The 19792-nt window shown below is 44.6% G+C and overlaps 1 protein-coding gene across 3 annotated transcripts in view; it reads left to right on the top strand.

The window, feature by feature from the left end:
• MOB3B (MOB kinase activator 3B) overlaps window positions 1–19792 on the top strand; it is a 207962-nt gene that overhangs the window by 175721 nt on the left and 12449 nt on the right. For all 3 annotated transcript variants that reach the window (XM_034663993.1, XM_034663992.1, XM_034663994.1), the window contains exon 3: window positions 1847–2049. In XM_034663993.1, coding sequence (XP_034519884.1) covers window positions 1847–2049 — 203 coding nt within the window. The remainder of the gene's footprint in view (window positions 1–1846; window positions 2050–19792) is intronic.

Here is a 19792-nt window from a genome sequence, read left to right as displayed (position 1 = left end):
AATCCCATCATCTGTTGCCCAGACAGCTGCCAGGCTGTGTCCCTCCCTGGGTTACATTTGATAGGTCCCACTTTGTTTTTGAAGAAAAGTCAGTATCGGTGCCAGGCCCCAGGGAGGCAGATCTTGCCTCTGCCAGCTGCCAGTCAAGTTCTGTCTCTCTCCTAGTGCCCTGGGGGTCCCAGGTGATCCCATTACAGAGTATCTCACCAGACAGCTGGCACTGGGACCCTGTAGAGGGATAGACAGGGACCAGGAGCCCACCCTGAGCACACTCTGCAATTCTGTGGAAGGGCTGGTAGCCATGTCTTCCTTTTCTTGATAAAGGTAATATATCCCTTGTAACAGAAGCTTAATGCTCCAGACCTTGCAATGCAGAGAGAAGTGGGGTCCATCCCACTTATTGAGCTCTTCCTCTGTTCCAGGCACTGTCGAAGGATTTTACTCATGTTAACACCATCCTACTCATGCAAGGAAGGCCTTATTATGACCCTTCTTTTATAGAGGAGAAAACAGGGTTGCCTGGGCACCNTTCCCACTTATTGAGCTCTTCCTCTGTTCCAGGCACTGTCGAAGGATTTTACTCATGTTAACACTGTCCTACTCATGCAAGGAAGGCCTTATTATGACCCTTCTTTTATAGAGGAGAAAACAGGGTTGCCTGGGCACCACTTCTAATCCTCACGACCACTGGAATTTTTATCTGTATCTAATCCTCCCAACTGTTAGAATTTTTATTTACATGTGGAAGAACTGAAGCTCCGGAGGTTAAATCTCTTGCCCATGGCCCTACAGCTGGAAAAGTTGCAGAGCAGGAATTCAAAGTCTGTTTAACTTACAACATGTCACCACTTAAGGACAGTGTAAATAAGAGTTTCAACAGTGTTCGAAAGGAAGAAAGGAAGTGGGCTTGTGGATTCTGCGGACTTGCTCTGACCAGCTGGCAGTGGTGGTCATCAGACAGGAAATCTGGGTGCGTCCTCTGGCCCCATAACCCACTCTTCCTTCCTCAAGGAGATGAAGTGGTAATAAAGTGTAGCTTGCTGCATTTGCCCACCTTGGAAACACTGAATCTCAGGAAAAATTCGGATCAGAATTTGCACACGGGCAACCTGTAGGCCACATTAAGCTAGAAAGCTGTCTTGTTTGACCAGTGGTGTTTTTTAAAACTTAAATTTATTGCTACTGTTTAAAAAAATGTAGCCAGTTCACATAGAACTTCAAATTCGTGAATTATCTTGAAAAATCAGAAGTTCTAAGAGCCCTGGGCCTCTGTCCCCGTCGGGCCATCGTTGGCTGGAGTTTTGCCACCACTGTTCCCTTTGAGGAGAAGGTGCCTTCCAATTTGCTACAGTCCCCGCGGCCCCCTGTTATTCTGTGTCAGGGAGCACCCGTCTCCCGCTAGCATTGCCCCCCTCCTGCCAGTTCTCTTGTAAGAGGAAAATGAACCTTGTGCTGTATGAAGGGGGGGAGAGAGCAAGAAGGGAGAACACATATTTCTATGTAAAAATAAATATTTCATACTTATATATAAATAAAAGCAAATATTTATATGTAAATAAAACCAAATACATACATATGTATACAACCAAAGAAACAAACCTGGCCCTCTCCATGCATTTTTTTGGTCTCTTCCTGGTCACTGTTGGTATTTAAACGTAACAGCATCATTAGCCACTGTTTCAGGCCGTGTCTAATGAGGCCGCGGACACAGAGCCAGGCATCTGCGGGCTGGCCTGGAGGCTCCCCAGCAGGACGGTCCTCCAGCCTCACATATGCGCTCCCGGGCTTCTGGAGCTTTCCCATCACGACTTTGTTCTCTCTTTTTTTTAATTTCTCATTCTTTTAGGTGTTCCCTTCCCAAAGAACTTCCTTCAGATCTGCAAGAAGATTCTGTGCCGCCTTTTCCGCGTCTTCGTCCACGTCTACATCCACCACTTCGACCGGGTCATTGTGATGGGTGCGGAGGCCCACGTCAACACCTGCTACAAGCATTTCTATTACTTCGTCACAGAGATGAACCTCATCGACCGCAAGGAGCTAGAGCCTTTGGTGAGTGTCCCCAGGCAGGGCTGCCACGAAACTGCCCCCGGGAGCTCAGCCATTGGTCCCAGCACACTGCCAGACCCACGCAAAGGGCTCACTCATGGGGGGCTGCTAGCCGGAGGACTGCAGCATTAGACGGGAGCTAGAGGTTGGCGTAAGGGTCAGAAGATGCCAGGATGTCCACTGCCGCCACTTAAGGGTCTTACATTTCTCTCCAGGTGGTGGCAGAATGTAGTGGGATCGTAATGGTTTGGGCCAGAGGGAGTAGCTTTAATTCTCAGCTCCAAAACCTGCCACCGATGTATATAATCCCTTAAATGAGCGTCTTTGATCTCTTGCCTCATCTGTTCAAAGATCATCAGAAACGTTCTTTCGCTCGGGAAACATATTTAGCACCTACTAGGTGTCCACTGCGAGGTGTGCAAAGTCAAGCAGAGCAGCCTTGGAGTAGCTCTGACTCCAGAGCGAGAGACAGAAGGAAGCCCTGGAGGAGAGTACAGTGTCTCAGGGACTTTGCTTTTCATACTGAATCTCCCATGATGCAGTTTTAATAGGATACATTAAAATCCAGAACATTTGATTTAAAGAACTTTACCATGATTGTTTCGGTGAATGGGGGCTCCTTGTAATGGCTTCATAAGGTATTTTTACAGTTGGACTCAATCTGTGCTTTGGAAGCCAAGGAAACTTACACCTCCCAGCATCTTTTGTAACATGTAGTGTCTTCATGTGGATGCCCTCATCACGACTGTTTCTCGTCCGCTCTACTGAGTACTTTCTTAACCAGTATAATACAGTGCTTTATACTAAAATCATGCTTTTTTCTTGGAACATTAAAAGTGGCAGTTTTGCTAAATATAACTGACAGGGCAACTAACTTTCATCCAAGTGCATTTGAATAATGAGCAAAGGAGAGGCCAAGCTGTGGTCTTTCGCTAGTCCATCTTCCTTTCTCTTTATGTATGTGTTTTTTTAAATCCAGGTTTTATTGTTGTTTATGTATGGTGAGGCCAACCGATCAGGAAAACAATAGCCATTGAAAAGATAGATTATTATACTCATAGATCTGAAGAGAAGGGGGCACTCCATGTCACGGAGAGGGGGGCACGTGGGGTGCCACCAGGGTTGGTCAGAGGCAAAGGGAGTAGGGAAAGTGTGGGCAAAAGCCTTTATTGCGGTTTCTCTGGGAAGGAACAGGTGAGTCAAACTAAGCAGGATTAGAATTGAATTGAACTAATTTGAATCGTTTCAGGAGGCTCTAGGGATTAAGGGCCATCTTAATTGTGTGGTACTTGGACCTAGGGTGATTAGGGGAAAGCAATAGTAGCCCTAAGGGTGAGAGGCATAGAGGAGGTGGTTAGGGCTGTGGGCCCTGGATTAATTAGTTTGTATTGACTGGGGAGTGACCAGCTGGAGGGCGAGCTGTTTACTATATCTAGGAGTTGGCTAGCCCTGGCAGGGGCAGTCCCTCCAGGGTCAGCAAGGTCATGATGTTAAAGAATCAAAATACAAAAGAGGAAAAAGACGTGTTTAATATGGTACAGTATCTGGCAAAGAAGTTTATATATCACCTTTAGAGTTTCTCAACTTGAAGTCTGTTATTGTGCTATGAAAGTACACGGCAAAAAATATTTTTGTTTGCATCACTAAGAGTTCGGGAACAAAGCAAGACATGCTGGGCACAAATAAGATATATCAATGGCTAAGGAAGTACTTATTTTCTTCACTTTCTTTCACAGCAGCTTTCTAGAAAGTTATTGGGGGGCAGGAACCAAGTTGTCTCTGAATTCAGCTGGACAGTGCGGATAGGAGGTGAAGTGCTTCCCGGTCAAATTCTCGTACTCTGTCCTGTTTAAGGGCAGGCGTGGGTAAACAGTCACTACAAGGAGAAAAGGTTGTGCACGCAGCTCAAGGGAGTTAAAAAACTGGAAAGAGTTGATAAAGCTAATTTTAGAAAATGTCAGGGACAAAGGAAAGAGTGACTAGGGGCCATAGAGACAAAGAGGGTGGAGAAACCATGAGGGGACTTACCTTCCCCCCAGGGTCCACCAGAAGGAAGAGGCTCTCCTAAGCCCTCACTGTTTCTGTTTCACTGAGCGAAAGGAGCAGAAACATCGGATGGACAGAGCCAAAAGTCAGTTTCTTCTTTACATCCAGAAGCATAAAGGCCATTGTAAGGCAAAGCAGAGCCAGTAGAGAAGGCCTTTCTTTGCCATCAAAAAACTCTCCGTTATTTTCTATCACTGAAGAAGAGCCCCATGCATTCCAACACCTGGCAGTGCCAGGAGCTGGCTGGACGTCTAGAGTCACAGAAAGGCCCCAACAGCCCAGTATTCCAGATGAAAGCCCCTTTGGAGGAATGGGGAAAAACTGACTGGGTGAACCAAGAATTATTAACAGTGGAAGTGAGCAAGAAGGGTTATCAGTTTTTCCCCTAGAACATTTTATTCTTTAAGTCTGGCTTAAAACAATATCCTTCCTACCTTTCTGTTTTCTTAATTATAATTGCAAGGTGATTAATTTTAATGCTTTTACATGTTAACATATGTTTTCCATACTTCATTGTCTGAAATGTGTTCATTTTACACAAACCAAAACCTATGAAGTAACAGAAAAAGATATTGAGACTGTTTTTAAGGACAGTAATTACATAATGTTAGGCTCTGGGTATGTAGCATAGTCCAGTGTCCACTAAGAATAGTGTGTTTGGATTGTTATTACTGAAATGAGCACTTTCAGTAGTTGATGCTGCTAGAATACCTAACTTCTTCTTTTTTTTTTTTTTAAGATTTACTTATTTCTTTAAGAGAGAGAGAGAGCAAGTGTAGTGGGGAGGAGCAGAGGGAGGGAGAGAAAGAAACTCAAGCAGACTCCATGCTGAGCGCAGAGCCCGAAGTGGGGTTCCATCCCAGGACCCTGAGATCATGACCTGAGCCAAAACCAAGAGTCAGACGCTTAACCACCTGAGCCACCCAGGTTCCCCAGAATACCTAACTTCTAAGTTGACTATAGCCATGAACATATTAAAATCAGCCCTAGTTTGTCAAATCAACACATTTTTATTTGATTTGCATATATCAAATATCCTATATATGCAACACAAGTTGTTCAGATGTTTTAAGGCATAAGAAAGATGCTTTCAAGAATTTACAGATGCAGGGGCGTCTGGGTGGCTCAGTCAGTTAAGCGTCTGCCTTTGGCTCGGGTCATGGTGTCAGGATCCTGAGATCGAGCCCCACAGCAGGCTCCCTGCTGAGCGGGGAGCCTGCTTCTCCCTCCCCTCCCCGCTCTTGCTCTCTCTTGCCATCACTGTTGCTATCTCTGCCTCTCAAATAAATTTAAAAAATAAAAAAAAAAAAAGATTTACAGATACAGTCTAAAAAATGTAAAATAACGACACACTCATCTTCTGGAAGGATGATAAAGAAGTCAGGCATTCAGCTTCGCATTCTAGCATACATTCTTTAGAATCAAATGCAGCATAGGGCCAGAAGGGCAGCATTTGTCCAGCCAGTTTCCTTTAGAACGTCAGCATTCCCAGAGTTCCCACACCTCCAGTGGGACATTCCTGATATCATGCCTTGGGACTGCACAGTGCAGAACTCAGAGAAGCCACCCCCTGTTTCTCTCTGCCAGGCTTCCGCCATGCACAGCCACCCTCCTCTGTTCCCCGTGCCTCCCCTGTAGCTTTTGTCTGATGTTGACTGAGTGTCCAGCACCCTGCTTGTGTGGAGAATCCAGCACACCACCAGGGTAGAGATTCAGTCTCAGGCCTTACAAATAAGACTCACTCTCTGGGTTCAAACTCTTCATTTACTAACTTGCGTTCTTGAGCGAGATAATTGGTTTTTCAAAGCCTCATTTTCCTCATTCGTAGTATGGGTATAATACTTGAATTGATGTAAAAATTAAATGGAGTAGTCGCATGGTAAGTGCTTAAGAAATGTTGGCTGTTAAATGAGATCATGAATAATAAGTAGCTGGCATATAGTAAGCAGAGGCACCCCACTTCTCCCTTCCCAGCTCCCGAGGCCTTTTGCCATCGTAGCAATCCCCTAGGTAGCCTTGTAACAGACATAGTTTATCGTATTTGTATCCGTGTCTCTTGTGGGATGGACAGCTCTTTGGGGGTTGGGAGTTTGCAGGATGCAGGCATGCCCCTGTTGCCAAGTACATACTAAATGCTTAATGTGTTTTGAATTAGGAAGAGTACTTTGGGGATGAGGCGCCTCCATTCGGAGGGATTACACACCAGTCGTTCCTCCCATCATGGAGCCACCTTCATCTCAGAACATGCCAGCAGACTGCCTCTTGTTCATTGTTGGAAATAAAGCTTCATCCTGTTGAATTAGCAGCAGAGATTAAAAGCAAAATCAGGCACAGAGCAGTGAGGGGATGCGTCATCAACCTTGGGCCTGACAGAGAAGGGCAGGACCCCAGCTTCCAGGCAGTTCTCTGTTTTAGATTCCAACTAGATCACCTGGGGGGTGTCGAACGCTGTCATACTACCGTGTCCAGGTGACTAACCCTCCCCAATTTGGCACTAAAAGTCTTGTGTCCTGGGAAAATTCTCGGTCCTTGGCAAACTGGGACAGTTGGTCACCCTTTCAGGCCTCAGAGTGGGAATACAATTTGGAATTCAGAAGCTGGGAAGAAGTCACTCTGGCCAACCCAGTGAGGAAAGGGCTTGCCTCATGGCTCCCGCTGGGACCTGCTGGTCATCAGCAGTCTGGGAACCCATTTCATCTGGTCTCTAACGGGGAGGGGGAGATCGGAGCACAGACACAGACGCTGATGCAGACGTGACAGATGAGCCATTTCTCATGTAAATGCAACAGCTGAAGATGAGTTGAACTCAAGCAAATTCACAGTTGGAGGAAACGAGCCCAAATGATGCTAGTAATTAGAAAATGGGCCAGGCCCTGATTGAATAAGCAGGCTGCCATGGGCCCCTGGCAGCCTGGGAGTCAGCTGACAGAATCGAGCTAATCAGAATTATCATTAGCAAGCACAAATAACCAGTGTTTTGTTGGCCTTTCACTAAACACAAAAGCAGACTCAGAGAGGGCTGTTAGCAGTGTAGTCGCTGGTGAATAAAGAGCTGATGAGGAAGGAGGAGAGAGGCTGGGGAGGTGGAGAGGAGAGGCAGGAGGGGGCTTGCTCACCCTCATGCACCTGCTGACCCCTGGGTGACCTTGGTCCAGGCCTACCCCTTCTGTCTCTAGGCTGTCATTTCCTTATTTCTAACGGTGAAGGTGATTGTTAAGGACCTACGTTGGGGAGGTCCTGCTGGGAAACCAAATGTTATCACAGTGCTGCTCTTTTACCTTATGAGCAGAGCCCTTGGGCCATAGAATCTCTTCAGTCAAATCAATGCTTCTTAAGAGGGGCCCATACATCAGCTGCATCAGAATCTTCTGGAGGTGATATTTTAAAATGTGACTCCCTGGGCCTTGCCACAGATACGCCAAATCAGGATTATTGAGGTTACTGCCTACTACCAAGCACCCTCAGTCTTCGTCTCAAACTTCATGCACATTTGAATCACCTGGGCATGTTGCCAAGCTGTAGATTCCAATTCAGTACACCTGGAATGGGATGGCTCGTGTGCATTTTGCTCCCAGGTGATGTCAGTGCGGCTGGTTCCCAGACCACCCTCTGAGGGGCAAGATGCTACATGACTATTAATCTCAGATGTGAGAATTACTATTTTTAGCACTTAATCTCTTCTCCTTCTCTAGGATTGGAGGCTAGCTCAGTGAGGTGGGAAAGTAAAGCAAAGAGGAAAAATCTTAAGCATCAGTATTGGTCAAGAATATTCCTCAACATGTCAGTGTTGGAATGAATAAGTCATGGGACTAAAAGGCACAGCATAGGGAATATAGTCAATGATATTGTAATAGTGTTGTGTGGTGCAGGTGGTGAGTGAGCATAGGGTAACATAGCAACTCGACAATCACTATGTTGTACACCAGAAGCTAATGTGACATCGTGTATCAACTATAATGAAAAAAAAAAGTGGGTCCTGAGTAATGCTCAGTGAAAACAGACTTCTTTCCGTTGGTCAAGTGAGTTTACAAAACGCTACATCATCTCCAGCCCTGAAGACCCACCATATATAATTGCAGATTAAAGGCTTTGAGAAGTCAGTGAAGTGAAGAATCTGGTTCAGTTTTGTGTAGCCCACCCAATTTTACCATGTTTGGCCCCTGAAATCTTTTTTCCTTTGGTTATCACTCAGTGACATCTTATAAAGAGTGCATGACCCATGGAGCAAACTTTGGGCCACACTTCATCTTTGTGATATGTCTCTAGATTTTGAGTTTTATCTCTCTGCCTCCTCCTGCCCCCCCCACACCCACCAAGGCTGCATGGGGGATGGAAGAAAGAGGATGGAAAGATGGAGATGAGAAAGAGATGAAACTCCTCCTAGGGGAGGGCTTCACAGAAAGAAAAGAAACCCGGCCCTGTTCATTCTCACTCCTCGGTCCTCCTCCATCATTGTATGACATCCATCAGTAAGTTCTTAGCATGTTCAAGCATGTTACCTTTACTTCAAACAAGTGTGGTTGGCAGTTTCTCCACATCTAAACCACATTCCTCTCCATCCCTCTCTGCCATTACTGCCATTCTAATACATCAAAGCTCCCACTCCTCCCCCAGCTGGCTAACGATTGTAATTCACGCATCTAATGGTTTTGGGCTTTAGCTCCAAAACCACCCCACTAACAATGGATACCTTAGGACCAGGATACTGTGGAGACCAAAGATTTGGAAAGCCTTGTTCCATAAAGTCCTCACCAAAGCCCATCTAGGCCCAAGCATATGCTTACCTTCTATTCTCCTAAGAGGTGGCCAGGGCATACCTGCACTCCCCTTGGAGATGCTCAGGTGAGTGCACTATCCAAGAAGAGCCTGGATTGGCAAGATCGGATCAGGGCTGTAAAAAGAAGCAGAGCCTCTCCCATGAGCCAGAGCTGTTTTCCCAAAGAGCCACTGTGGGCTTTTGAAAGGGCCTTTTCTTTTAAACATCATCTGTGCAAAGTCTTCTGGGATGCTGCTTGTCAGGCAGTTTCCTTGACTTGCAGCCAAATGGCTCGGACGTGGGCACAGGCATTAAAGAAGAGAGGGCTTTGGCCTGAGTGTCTGGCAGTTCAGCCTTCACTACAGTGATGCTCCCACTGTCGTGTCACCACGGGAGTTGTCCAGCCCTGAGCAAGGCATGTAATGTCTGTGGGCCTCAGTTTTCCCATATGTCAAAGAGCCCATATCAAGAGTCCCCCCAGCTTGAGTACTGAGATTGTGATCTTTGACGTGGCATGTTCACAGCCTTGTAATCTTTGGTCCAAGGTGACCTATTCTTGCTTAGTGAGGCCTTCATGAGTTAAAGCCCACCATGCCAGTGGATGGGGTACACCTGGCATAGACCCTAGCTGGAGTTTGCTTTCCTGGGACTTTGTCAGTTTAGACGACATGGCGTGTGTGTGTGTGTGTGTGTGTGTCCAATGTGGCATCAGCTCAGAGTGGTTGTTCAGGGCAACCCAAATGCCCACAGCTGAGTGGGAGTGCTAGCCAGAGGCCATTTTAAGAGCCTTGGCAGACATGCTGTAAAGTGTCAATTTGAAAAATAGCAAAGAATTGTGGGGTTATTTTCAATGAACTGCCTTGTGCTGAGTTACTGGGAATGTGGCAAAATCAGCCACATGTCTTTGTCAGTTCTATTTTTCATCCTTTCCTGATGTCCAGAGGGCTTTTCCTTCCGGTTTGTGGGATGATGACTAGTTTTAGTTTTTTGGGTTTCTTTTGTTTTTGTTTTGTTTTTGGTTGGGTCTGGGATCAGATGTGGTCTGGTTTATTTCAGGGCCTAAAATGTGCTCAGTTGCAGTGGAAGATGATGCCCATGTGAAAATTGTCAGCACATAATATTGAGTAATAAAAACAAGATTCAGAATGTATTGGAAAACCACTGTAATCATGTGTGCATCTATTAGTATGGCCATTAGAATCATCTAACCATAGATGAGAAAGGAAATATGGCAAAAAGTGTCAAGAGCCATTCTCTCTTGGTGGAAATATGGGTAATGCTTCTTTTTTAAATATATATACTTATTTGGGTTTTTCACGTTTTCTATCACAAACATGTATCACTTTTATAATAATCAGGAAAATCAAATCTTAGATTTTCAAAGGCCTTCCCAACAAAGACCAAAGCTGCTTGCAGTGGGCTCTGTGCCCAGGCAGCGCCTCTGCTATCTCTGGCCGTGCCCTCTGCTCCCCTCTTCGCAGAGCTGCTGTGATGGAAATGCTCAAAGGAGCAAGCTGGTGGTGGTGCAGACCGCATTGTGACTGTAGTTGAAGGTGGACTACACAATTACCGTGGACCAAACAATTAAGCTGTCCCTGGATATGGAGTGGTCCCTCCTGGAGTAGGGAGTTAAGCATCTTTGCAAACATTGAGTTGATGTTATCTTTACAACATGTACACATTTTTCATTTTGAAGCCTCTGTTTTAAGGGGGCAGGTCTCAGTGACTGCAAAGCCCATAATGAAGTCTGCGAATTCTGTACATGTAACATATCCAGCCCTGTGGGGAAGACATCTCACTGCAAAGGGTTCCATGCCCTTGACGAAAGGTTTTGGTTGGAGTTTTTCCCATTTGGATTCTTCTACTCAATTAGATCTGAAAAGATTTTTGTGTCTTCTTAACTTCCAAGTTTTAAAAGAGAACAAAAGGGATTCCTTGAAAAGAGATTATTCTCAACCATGGAATGGCCTATATACACTTTATTAAACTAAAGCATATGTATGTGTATAATAACTACAGATAATTTTCAGCTGAAATTATCATGTGGATCTTGAGTTAATTCCAATCCCTTCTTGCTAAAGTATTAGCAAAGCCCAAAACCAAACGTAACTAAGTAACTAACACCGCCCTGTCTCAATCTGATTTTTGTATTATCTTTTTCTTCCCCCTTCAGGATCATTCTCTTCTTCTATCCCCAGGAACCCATGCCCCATCCTGTTTTACACCACCCTGTATCTCTGGATTGATTCATTTGTATGAAGGTTGATATTCTCATCACAATGAATTCCTAGTTGTGGTTTAACTTTTAAAGTACGCAGTCATGGGGCGCCTGGGTGGCGCAATCGTTAAGTGTCTGCCTTCGGCTCAGGGCGTGATCCCGGCGTTCTGGGATCGAGCCCCACATCAGGCTCCTCCGCTAGGAGCCTGCTTCTTCCTCTCCCACTCCCCCTGCTTGTGTTCCCTCTCTTGCTGGCTCTCTCTCTGTCACATAAATAAATAAATTCTTTAAAAATAAAATAAAGTACACAGTCTTAAAACACCATTAGTATATTTCTAGGGGCTCCTGGCTGGCTCAGTAGAGCACGTGACTCTTCATCTTGGGGTCGTGAGTCTAAGCCCCTGTTGCGCATAGAGAATACAAAGTATACATATATGTATATATATGTGTGTGTGTGTGTATATATATATATACATATATATGTATGTATTTCATAGCTCTTATTACTTCTGTTCCAGTTGCTATTACATACTTCTTCTGCATGCTTACATGTCAGATTACCTTCCACTTCTACAAGTATGCCCTCTACGGCTGTCTAAGAATGCCCAGGCTGACAAGTCACTCTGCCTTCTCTCTTCACCTTGGCTCAGTGGGAATGGTTTTGACTGCCCCTGATGTTTAACAGAAGAGAGTCATTTCTAGACCATTCAGTAAACACTTATTATGTGCTGAACATGTGCGGAAAATCAGGGTCCCTTCTTTCAAGGAATTCATTGGAAGTTTCCCTCCTACCCTGTCATTACTACAGCATCTCTCAAAGTATTTTCCCCAGAATCTTGCAGAAGATCTCCTAGAACTAGAAGATCTAAGGGATGTCAGAAGGTGTTATGCGAAAGGGGAGTTCCGTGCTCAAACAATTTTGGGAAACAGTGAGTCAATAAAGCTATTCTGGTGTCTTTAATACCATAACGTGCATCCTCACCCTCCCAAGTAAAGCATGCAACATGCGGATTTATTTGATCAGGGAATTCTTTCTCTACAGAGCATTTTGTGTATCTAAAGCTCTGAAATACCCTCTGGGAAATACGAACTATGTGGTCTTATATAATCTACCTTCTCTATTGTGAGCTCAGTTCTCTTCTGGCTGCTGAGCATCTGCTAATAAGCATTTTTTAAAAACCTATATCGCAGACACTGCGCTGAGTGCCAGAGTGACGGTCACCCAAGATACATCTCCATCCTTTAAGAAACTCGTGATTTTAAAGACTCCTACCCCTCCATCCATTACTTAGAGCTGCACCATCCAATACAGTAGCCACTAACTACTTGTGGCTGCTTCAAGTTAAATTAATTAAAATCAAATTAAAATAAAAATTAGTTTCTTAATCTTCCTAGACATATTTCAAGTGCTCAAAAGCCACGTGTGTCTACTGGCTAGGCCACTCCTCTCCTAGTTCACAGATGAAAAACAGATAAAAATTCAAAATCACATGTTTGCTGTTCTCCCTAGGTCCAATGTCAGAGAGCAGCTCAGTACCTCAGGAGTGCTGTTGGCGTCTGGGGCACCAAATCATAATTACACTTCACTCTGCCTGCTGTATTGGAAATTGCTTCAGAACATTAGTCACAGTAGGATTTAATTCATCTCTGTGAGCATTTATGTGAAAATGGGAGTAGTCAGTATGGCTCGATGCCCATAGATAAGACTGCCAAATTTTGGCTGCTATGTATGGTCTAGACTAGTTCAAATTTCCCGGCCAGATAAGACTAGATTCTTTGGCTCCAAAAGATGTCAAATGAGTACTGGGATTTGAATGCAGGAAGGTTTTATTTATTGAACTGTAACAGTGTATCTTCTCTTACCACCCACCTGTTCCATCACATAAAAGCATGAGGATAAGAGCATGGGCAGTCCCTAGCCTAGGGACTTGTATAGTCTTAGGAACGCCTCTTCCTGTGAAATAATTTTATGCATAAAGTTCAGAGATATCAGCTACCAACAAAGCCAGTTAGGCCATAGTGTAGTAGAACGTAGTCGGAATCAATATTAGTGCCATGCTGCTAGTGCTAACAGATTCCTATTATGTTGTGAATCTGAGTGTACCTGGGCCAATAAATAAAAATAAAAGCATACAGGTAGGTCTGGGTAAAGAAAGAAAAATGCAGACTACTCCAAAGAGAACTTCCTAGAGTTCCTTCAGTGGGCCATGTCCTCTCACTGCCAGGCCAGAGATCCCCGTGAGCCCCCAGCGTCCATGTCCTCCTGAGTCCTGCTCAGCCTGCAAGTTGTGGCTTCATCGTCCCTTCCTCAGAGAGACTTCCCTCACTCTACACCACGTTGGGTCCATGCGTAACTGCTCCCTGAGCCCAAAGAGGGCAGCCAAGTTGGAAGCCACCATATTGTTAAGGACCAGTATCAGAAGTGATAAGCCACCCCTTCCACCATTTTCTGTTCCTTAGAAATGAGTCACTCAGTCCAACCCATACTTAGGAGAGGGAATTAATCTCTATTTCTCAAAGAGAGAAATATCAAAGACTTTTCTAGTGTATTTTTAAATCAGTACAGAGACCATATTTTTTAATGGTTGGTGTTTGCCTTTGGCCTGTCCATTTCCCTTTCTTCTTTCATTTCCCACATCCTGCACCTCAGGTCTGCTGCCTCCCCCAGAGCGCTCATTCCTCTGGAAATCACCTGCCTCAGTGAAAACCCCCATGGCCATTACCTCGGAGTGGTAGCCCCCTCCTCCCCTTCCTAGCCAAGCTCCGTGAGGAAGACAGCCGAGCCAGTTGTGTCAGTAATCTGCCCTCCATCACTCCAGAAACTTGCCCTTTCTCCTAAAGTAGTATCCCGCAGCCCTGTATGCTTACCTTTGAAACAGAGAAGAAGTGACAAATAATATAATTCATGTTAAAGAGAAACCTTAAAAACATTGTGCTGAGCAAAAGAAACCAGACATAAAAAGTACATACGGTTTGATCCCATTTATATCAAATTCTAGAGCAGTCTAAATTAATCGACAGTGTCAGAAAGCAGATGGATGGTTATGGGAGGCCAGGGGCGAGGATAGGGGATTGACTGCAAAGAGGCAGGAGGGAATTTCCGAAGGTGATGGAAATGTTCCGTATCCTAACATGGTGGTTACCTGGGAGCATATCCCTATCAAAGTTCATCGAATTGTACATTTAATTAGAAGCATTTTATAAGACCAAATATACCTCAATAAACTTTATTTTTAAAGTATGCTTGGTAAATGCATTCAATATATTTTTACAACAACCTCAGTATTCACAAGAACAATGATTTAATAGGTCTTTGCTGAAAACTCTTGTCTCCCAGCTGCCTGGGTGGTTAACAAGACAAACTGAAAGGGGAAGTAGCAGCTTATCCCTAAGGGCCAATTAGAATATCTTCATTTTCATTGGTTATAATAACAGGAATAATTCACGTCACAGAGATGTGGCTCTCCCCTCCCTCTGGCAATCAGTTACGAATGGTTGTCATCCATTCTGCTGCATATCACCTGGAGAGCTTTCAGAAAGCATCGCAGCCCTCAGTCCCCATCCCAGGCCTATTAAATCAGAATCTGCAAGGGTAGGGCCCACACAAAGTACAGCTCTCATGTGACACCATTGGGGAGCCCCAGTGAAATCACATATGGTGCTTCCCAGACTTTTCCCACACAAGAACATCTGGGAAGCTTGTGGAGGATAAATGCATGGGTTCTACCACTGGAATTTTTGACTCGGTAGTTCTGGGATGGGACTCATGAATCTGCATTTTTAGTAAGCTCCCAGGTAATTTTGATGGAAGAGGTCCAGGCATCACACTTTATAACTAATACCATCTATTCCCCAATTTCTGGGCAAAATTGGACTCCAACCAGATGCCTCAGCTGAAGAGTGGCCCTCCTCACCTTGATCTTGTAGATGGCATCTCACCCCACGACTTTTGTTTGCTTAAGTGCAGACCCAGTTCCCGCCACCCCCTCCCTTCCCCCAGAGTCAACCCTACACCCCATACCCTGTCTAAACTATAATGGTGTTACTTTGCTGGCAGCAGTCACCACACCCTAGAAGCCCATCCCCCCAGACCTCACCACTTCAGCATGGCACCTCACGTGTGTCAGAGCTCTGCTCACACAGACCTCAGTGCTGCCAGGGCCCTGTTTTCCAGGCACATGGCTAGGCTCTGGGGGTATGGTGACAGGTCAGTCCTGGTCCTTAGCGTGAGCCCTCCTATCCGTGTAGAGATACGAACAGTCTTAGTTTTCCCGCTGGTAAAATGAAGGGAGCATAGCCCAAACCAGTGGTTGGTAGCAACAAGTTCTGTGAACATGCAGGGTGAAGCCGGGGCCGGGGGCTGGGCCCTCACCTCCTCTTCAACCAGATCTGCCATATTTTTTCATTAGTGGCTTGTGTATCAGATTGCATTAGAAGAAATGGTTTCTGCTACTAAAATAAGTTGTAAATCCACTGGATTAGGAAAGATTTTTATTTCCTTCCAGTTCTGGCACCTTGTAGATCCAGAATGACATAGATTGTCCACTGCCTTTTTTTTTTTTTTACTTCATTTGTTTATAATAGTAAAAGATTTATAGTAGAGACTTAAATCTATGTCTTATTAAAGTATTTCAGCATAGGAAGAACTTTAAATGGCCTGTAATAACTATATACTTTTAAAATTTGATATGTTCAGCTTCTGAGAATATAGTAATCTGAGGATAGGGAAATTTTTTTAATAAAGCTGTGGACCAGGTGCTGTGGGAAGTGGGTTTATGTATTACCTCATTTAATCTGCACACAAGTCTATGAGATAAATACTGTTTTGATCTCCATTTTAGACGAGAGGAAAATCAGACAAGGTGGTGGAGTAATTTGTCCAATATCACACAGTCCTGTGGAGTCAGGAGTTGAACACAGGCAGTCTAACCCTCCAAACCCAGACACGGCCTCTGCTGAGGCAGATTTTTGCTCAGGGACACACTTGTTCAAATGATTGCTGATGATCTGTAGCAGCTAGGAGATTTCCTAAGGTTCTAACCCTTGGAGAGAACAGCATTTGGCTGTGAGGCTGTGGTCAAGTCACGTCAGCTCTCTGAGCACGTGGAATGAGTTTAGTGACTCAAATGACGTGACAGTGTGTAAATAGCTGCTGTTAAGTGTAGGGCAACGAAAAAGCATGTCGCCTGCCCCAGAAATGTAATGTCTGTAGATCAGATGACCCCAACGCAAAGCCTACAGAGGCCAGGCCGGTAGCCGATGTGAGCTAGCAAGGGTAATAAGAAATAGGAAGCTCTGGGAGCCACCTCCATGTGACTCCAGCTAATGGTTTCACTGGGGGAGTTGGGACCCAGAGTTTCCAAATCAAAAGAAATTGGAACTCCAACATTTTAGGTGAGCCATTCTGAATTTTAAATGGTGGCGCCTGATAAGAGCAGTTCTTGCGCTTTATTTATTTCTTTTCATGTTTTAAACCTACTGGCCTAACCCATTCTTTCTGGGAGTGCAGTGTGCCTGAGAGCCATCATTTGGCACTCCGGCCTTATATAGAGCCTGTGGGGGGCAGGACTGGGTCTGGCCCATTACTTCCACAGCGCCTGCATATGAAGTGTTATTTTTAAGAGTTTTCCCTTATCTTGAGAGCCCAGAACTTCTAAGCATATGAAGTGAAGCATGGGGGGGAGGAGTGCGTGCACGTTGGGGGTGTACCCAGTTCCGATCAGTAGCAGAGGAGGCAGTGATCACTGGATTGAGCTGGGGTCAGCTTCACACCATGCTGCTCCGTGCCCCATCGCCATCGCTGGTCTGCAGCGAATGTAGAGACGCAGGCACCAAGAGACACGGAGCACATCTGTTCCTTCGTCACTGGCTTCACCCGACACGACCAGTGTCATTGCCAGTTGGCATTTAGATTGTTGACCCCGTCGCTGCCAGGCCCGGGCCGGAAAGCAGCTGTTGTTATTATATACATTCACTCTAAACAGTAGAGCCTTCAGAAACCTGGTCGCACATCAGCCCTGCTCTGGGGAGCTGGCAGAAGGTACCGAGCGCTCACGGCCCACACTCAAGGCATTTTATCTTATTAATCTTTAAAAAACACTGGCAAATGGACAGGAGTCAAATAAGATATTTGACCGCATCCCACATAGGTTGGTTTTAGTTTTATGGCCTCAGGATTGAAGAGGTAGACTTTTCATGAAAGTTGGCACTCCTGTTCATATCTAAATTCCATTTTTAATAAAAGTCTTCTGATGTGGTTTTCGCTTTATTTGAAACTCACCCCTTCTTTGCCAGTGACAGCAGCCTTTGTGCATATACTGCAGAGGAATCTTAATAGGTACTCACGGGTGCGGTTTTCTCCTTTGGTGTCACTGCTGTAAGATGTTCGAGTCGTAAGAGGTTCTCAGAGAATTACTCTATTTTGGTTTCTGTCGCTGGTACAAGGGTGCTTGGCATTCTGTATGAATAGGTTATTCTAAATGGAAGAATTCTAAACATTTTTTGTTACCGGTATTGACAGCAATAATAGAGGGGATTTAATGAGCTGGACATGAGTGTGTTTTTGAAAGCACACACGCCTGCGTAAGTGTACAAACATACATACGTGCACAAGCACACACACAAACTACACACTAATGCTCATTTTTTTCAGTAAAGCTTCAAATCTTTCAAAACCCCTTCTCTGTGGGGTTTTTTTTTTCCATTTCGCTAATGAACTTGTATATAAGAATCTTCATTGAAGTTTTGAAATGCTATTTTCCAAAATTGATAGCTATGGGATTTTTGCTGGGTTTTTTTTGCTTTATTTTAAATTGTGGTAAAATACATGTAATGTAAAATTTGCCCTCTTAACTATTTTAAGTGTAAAGTTTAGTGGCATGAAATACACTCACTTTGTTGTGCAACCCACACCACCATCCATTTCCAGAACTCTTTTCATCTTGATGGGTATGGTTTTTCTTTTTTCTTTTCTTTTCTTTTTTCTTTTCTTTTCTTTTCTTTTCTTTTCTTTTCTTTTCTTTTCTTTTCTTTTCTTTCTTTTCTTTTTACATATGAGTGCAAGTGAGGCCAGGAAAGGGAACCAAAAGTATGCCAAGAAAAAGGGCATCTGCTTTTATTTCTATTTAACTGAGGCAGAATTGCTCTCCACCTTCAATACATTAGACAATTTCCCTCTTATCTTGAGAGCAAAACACAGTGTGACAACAGTAGCATGTAATCACCTCTATTTCTAAAAAGTCTAAAATTGCAGCTTTGTACTAAAGTTATCAGCAGAACAAGTGAGGAAGGAGCCCTCAGACATAAAAATTGCTTTAGCTCTCTGAAGCACATTCCCTTTAGGAAAAACCTATGTTGTTTTCATGGTTCATTAATTGGGAATCGGAGACTAAGAAAAGAAAGGAGCTCGTCTCCTCCCATACTCTGAAAGTCATACCAGTTTGGTTCTAAGAGGCTGCAGGCACGTGCGGAGTTCATTCTTGTTTTACCACATGTGTTTTCTTCCTGATGTAGCATCACTGCTCGCCCACAACAGGAGAAACATTGGACTGTTTATGGCCAGGTCAACTTTACAAGCTTGGAAGCTTAAGGACCCATTTATAATCCCATCGGCCTTAATACTGTAGGGTCACACTGGCTGTGGTATCCTCAGGATGCAGATCAGGGTGCAGTAAACTGTTTCTGAAAAGGTCCAGACACCGAACATTTTAGCTCGTGGGCCTTAAATGGTCTCTGTCACAACTGCTCACCTCCGCCTTTGAAGCAGGAAAGCAGCCAGAGACGATGCAGAAATGAATGGGTGTGACTGTGTCCCAGTACAACTTTACTGATGGACCTTGAAATTTGAGCTCTGTAGAATGTTCCTGTGTCATGGAATGTTCCTCTTCTTTTGCTTTTTTTTTCCCGCAACTATTTAAAAATGTAAAAACTATCCTTAGTTTATGGGCCATGCAAAACAGGTGTGGACTGGATTTGGCCTGTGCCCTGTTTCCAGTTCCCTGATGTAAAGGAAAAATGGGATTCTGAGGCCCAATGACAAGATCCAAATGACAGATCTCGGGGCAAATTCTCACTATGCCAGGTATTAACCATGGCAGGCCACCAGCCTCTGCAAGCTTCAGTTTCTCTATGGGGCAAGCATAGTGGCCACCCCATAGAGGTGAGAGTCAGTGACAAAGTGGGACAGCCATCGGGACACCAAGATCAGCCCTTAAAACTCTCAGGAGCTTGAGCACGTGTTTCAGCTGGCAATAGTCTAACTCCTAGCAAGCAATCTTATTTTGCTAAAATGAAGATTCAGTTGGTTTCATGTCCATTTATCTCATTAACCTAATATTTTGTTCCTTCCGAAGGATTGGGACTGCTAAGAAGCTACAAACTTCCTAAATTACAGGCTCTCTGAGGAAAAAAATCTCCCTGTGTTTTCATCAGACGCACAATAGAGGTCTTATTAAGTGATGGCAAGCTCTGTCCTGTGGTGAAGTCAGCTCGGCTGAATGACTTCTATGAATTCTTTGTTTTCCTGGGGGAGGTAAATTCTTCCTCCAGGGACCCATGCCCTGAAAGTTCAGGGCACACCCAAAATGACAAATCCTGTTTCTTCAGGGTTTCTTGAGTGTCCTTAGGAGTTGGGCTTATTAAGCTGCTCTCAGAACAAGTAAGTCTGTGCCTATAGCAGCCTAACCTAGACTTGGACTGGCCTCCCTTCCCCCTCCCCTCCCCCACAC

This window comes from Ailuropoda melanoleuca, chromosome 7 (genome assembly GCF_002007445.2).
Source record: "Ailuropoda melanoleuca isolate Jingjing chromosome 7, ASM200744v2, whole genome shotgun sequence".
NCBI lineage: Eukaryota > Metazoa > Chordata > Mammalia > Carnivora > Ursidae > Ailuropoda > Ailuropoda melanoleuca.
This window is presented reverse-complemented; position numbering and strand designations above follow the sequence as displayed.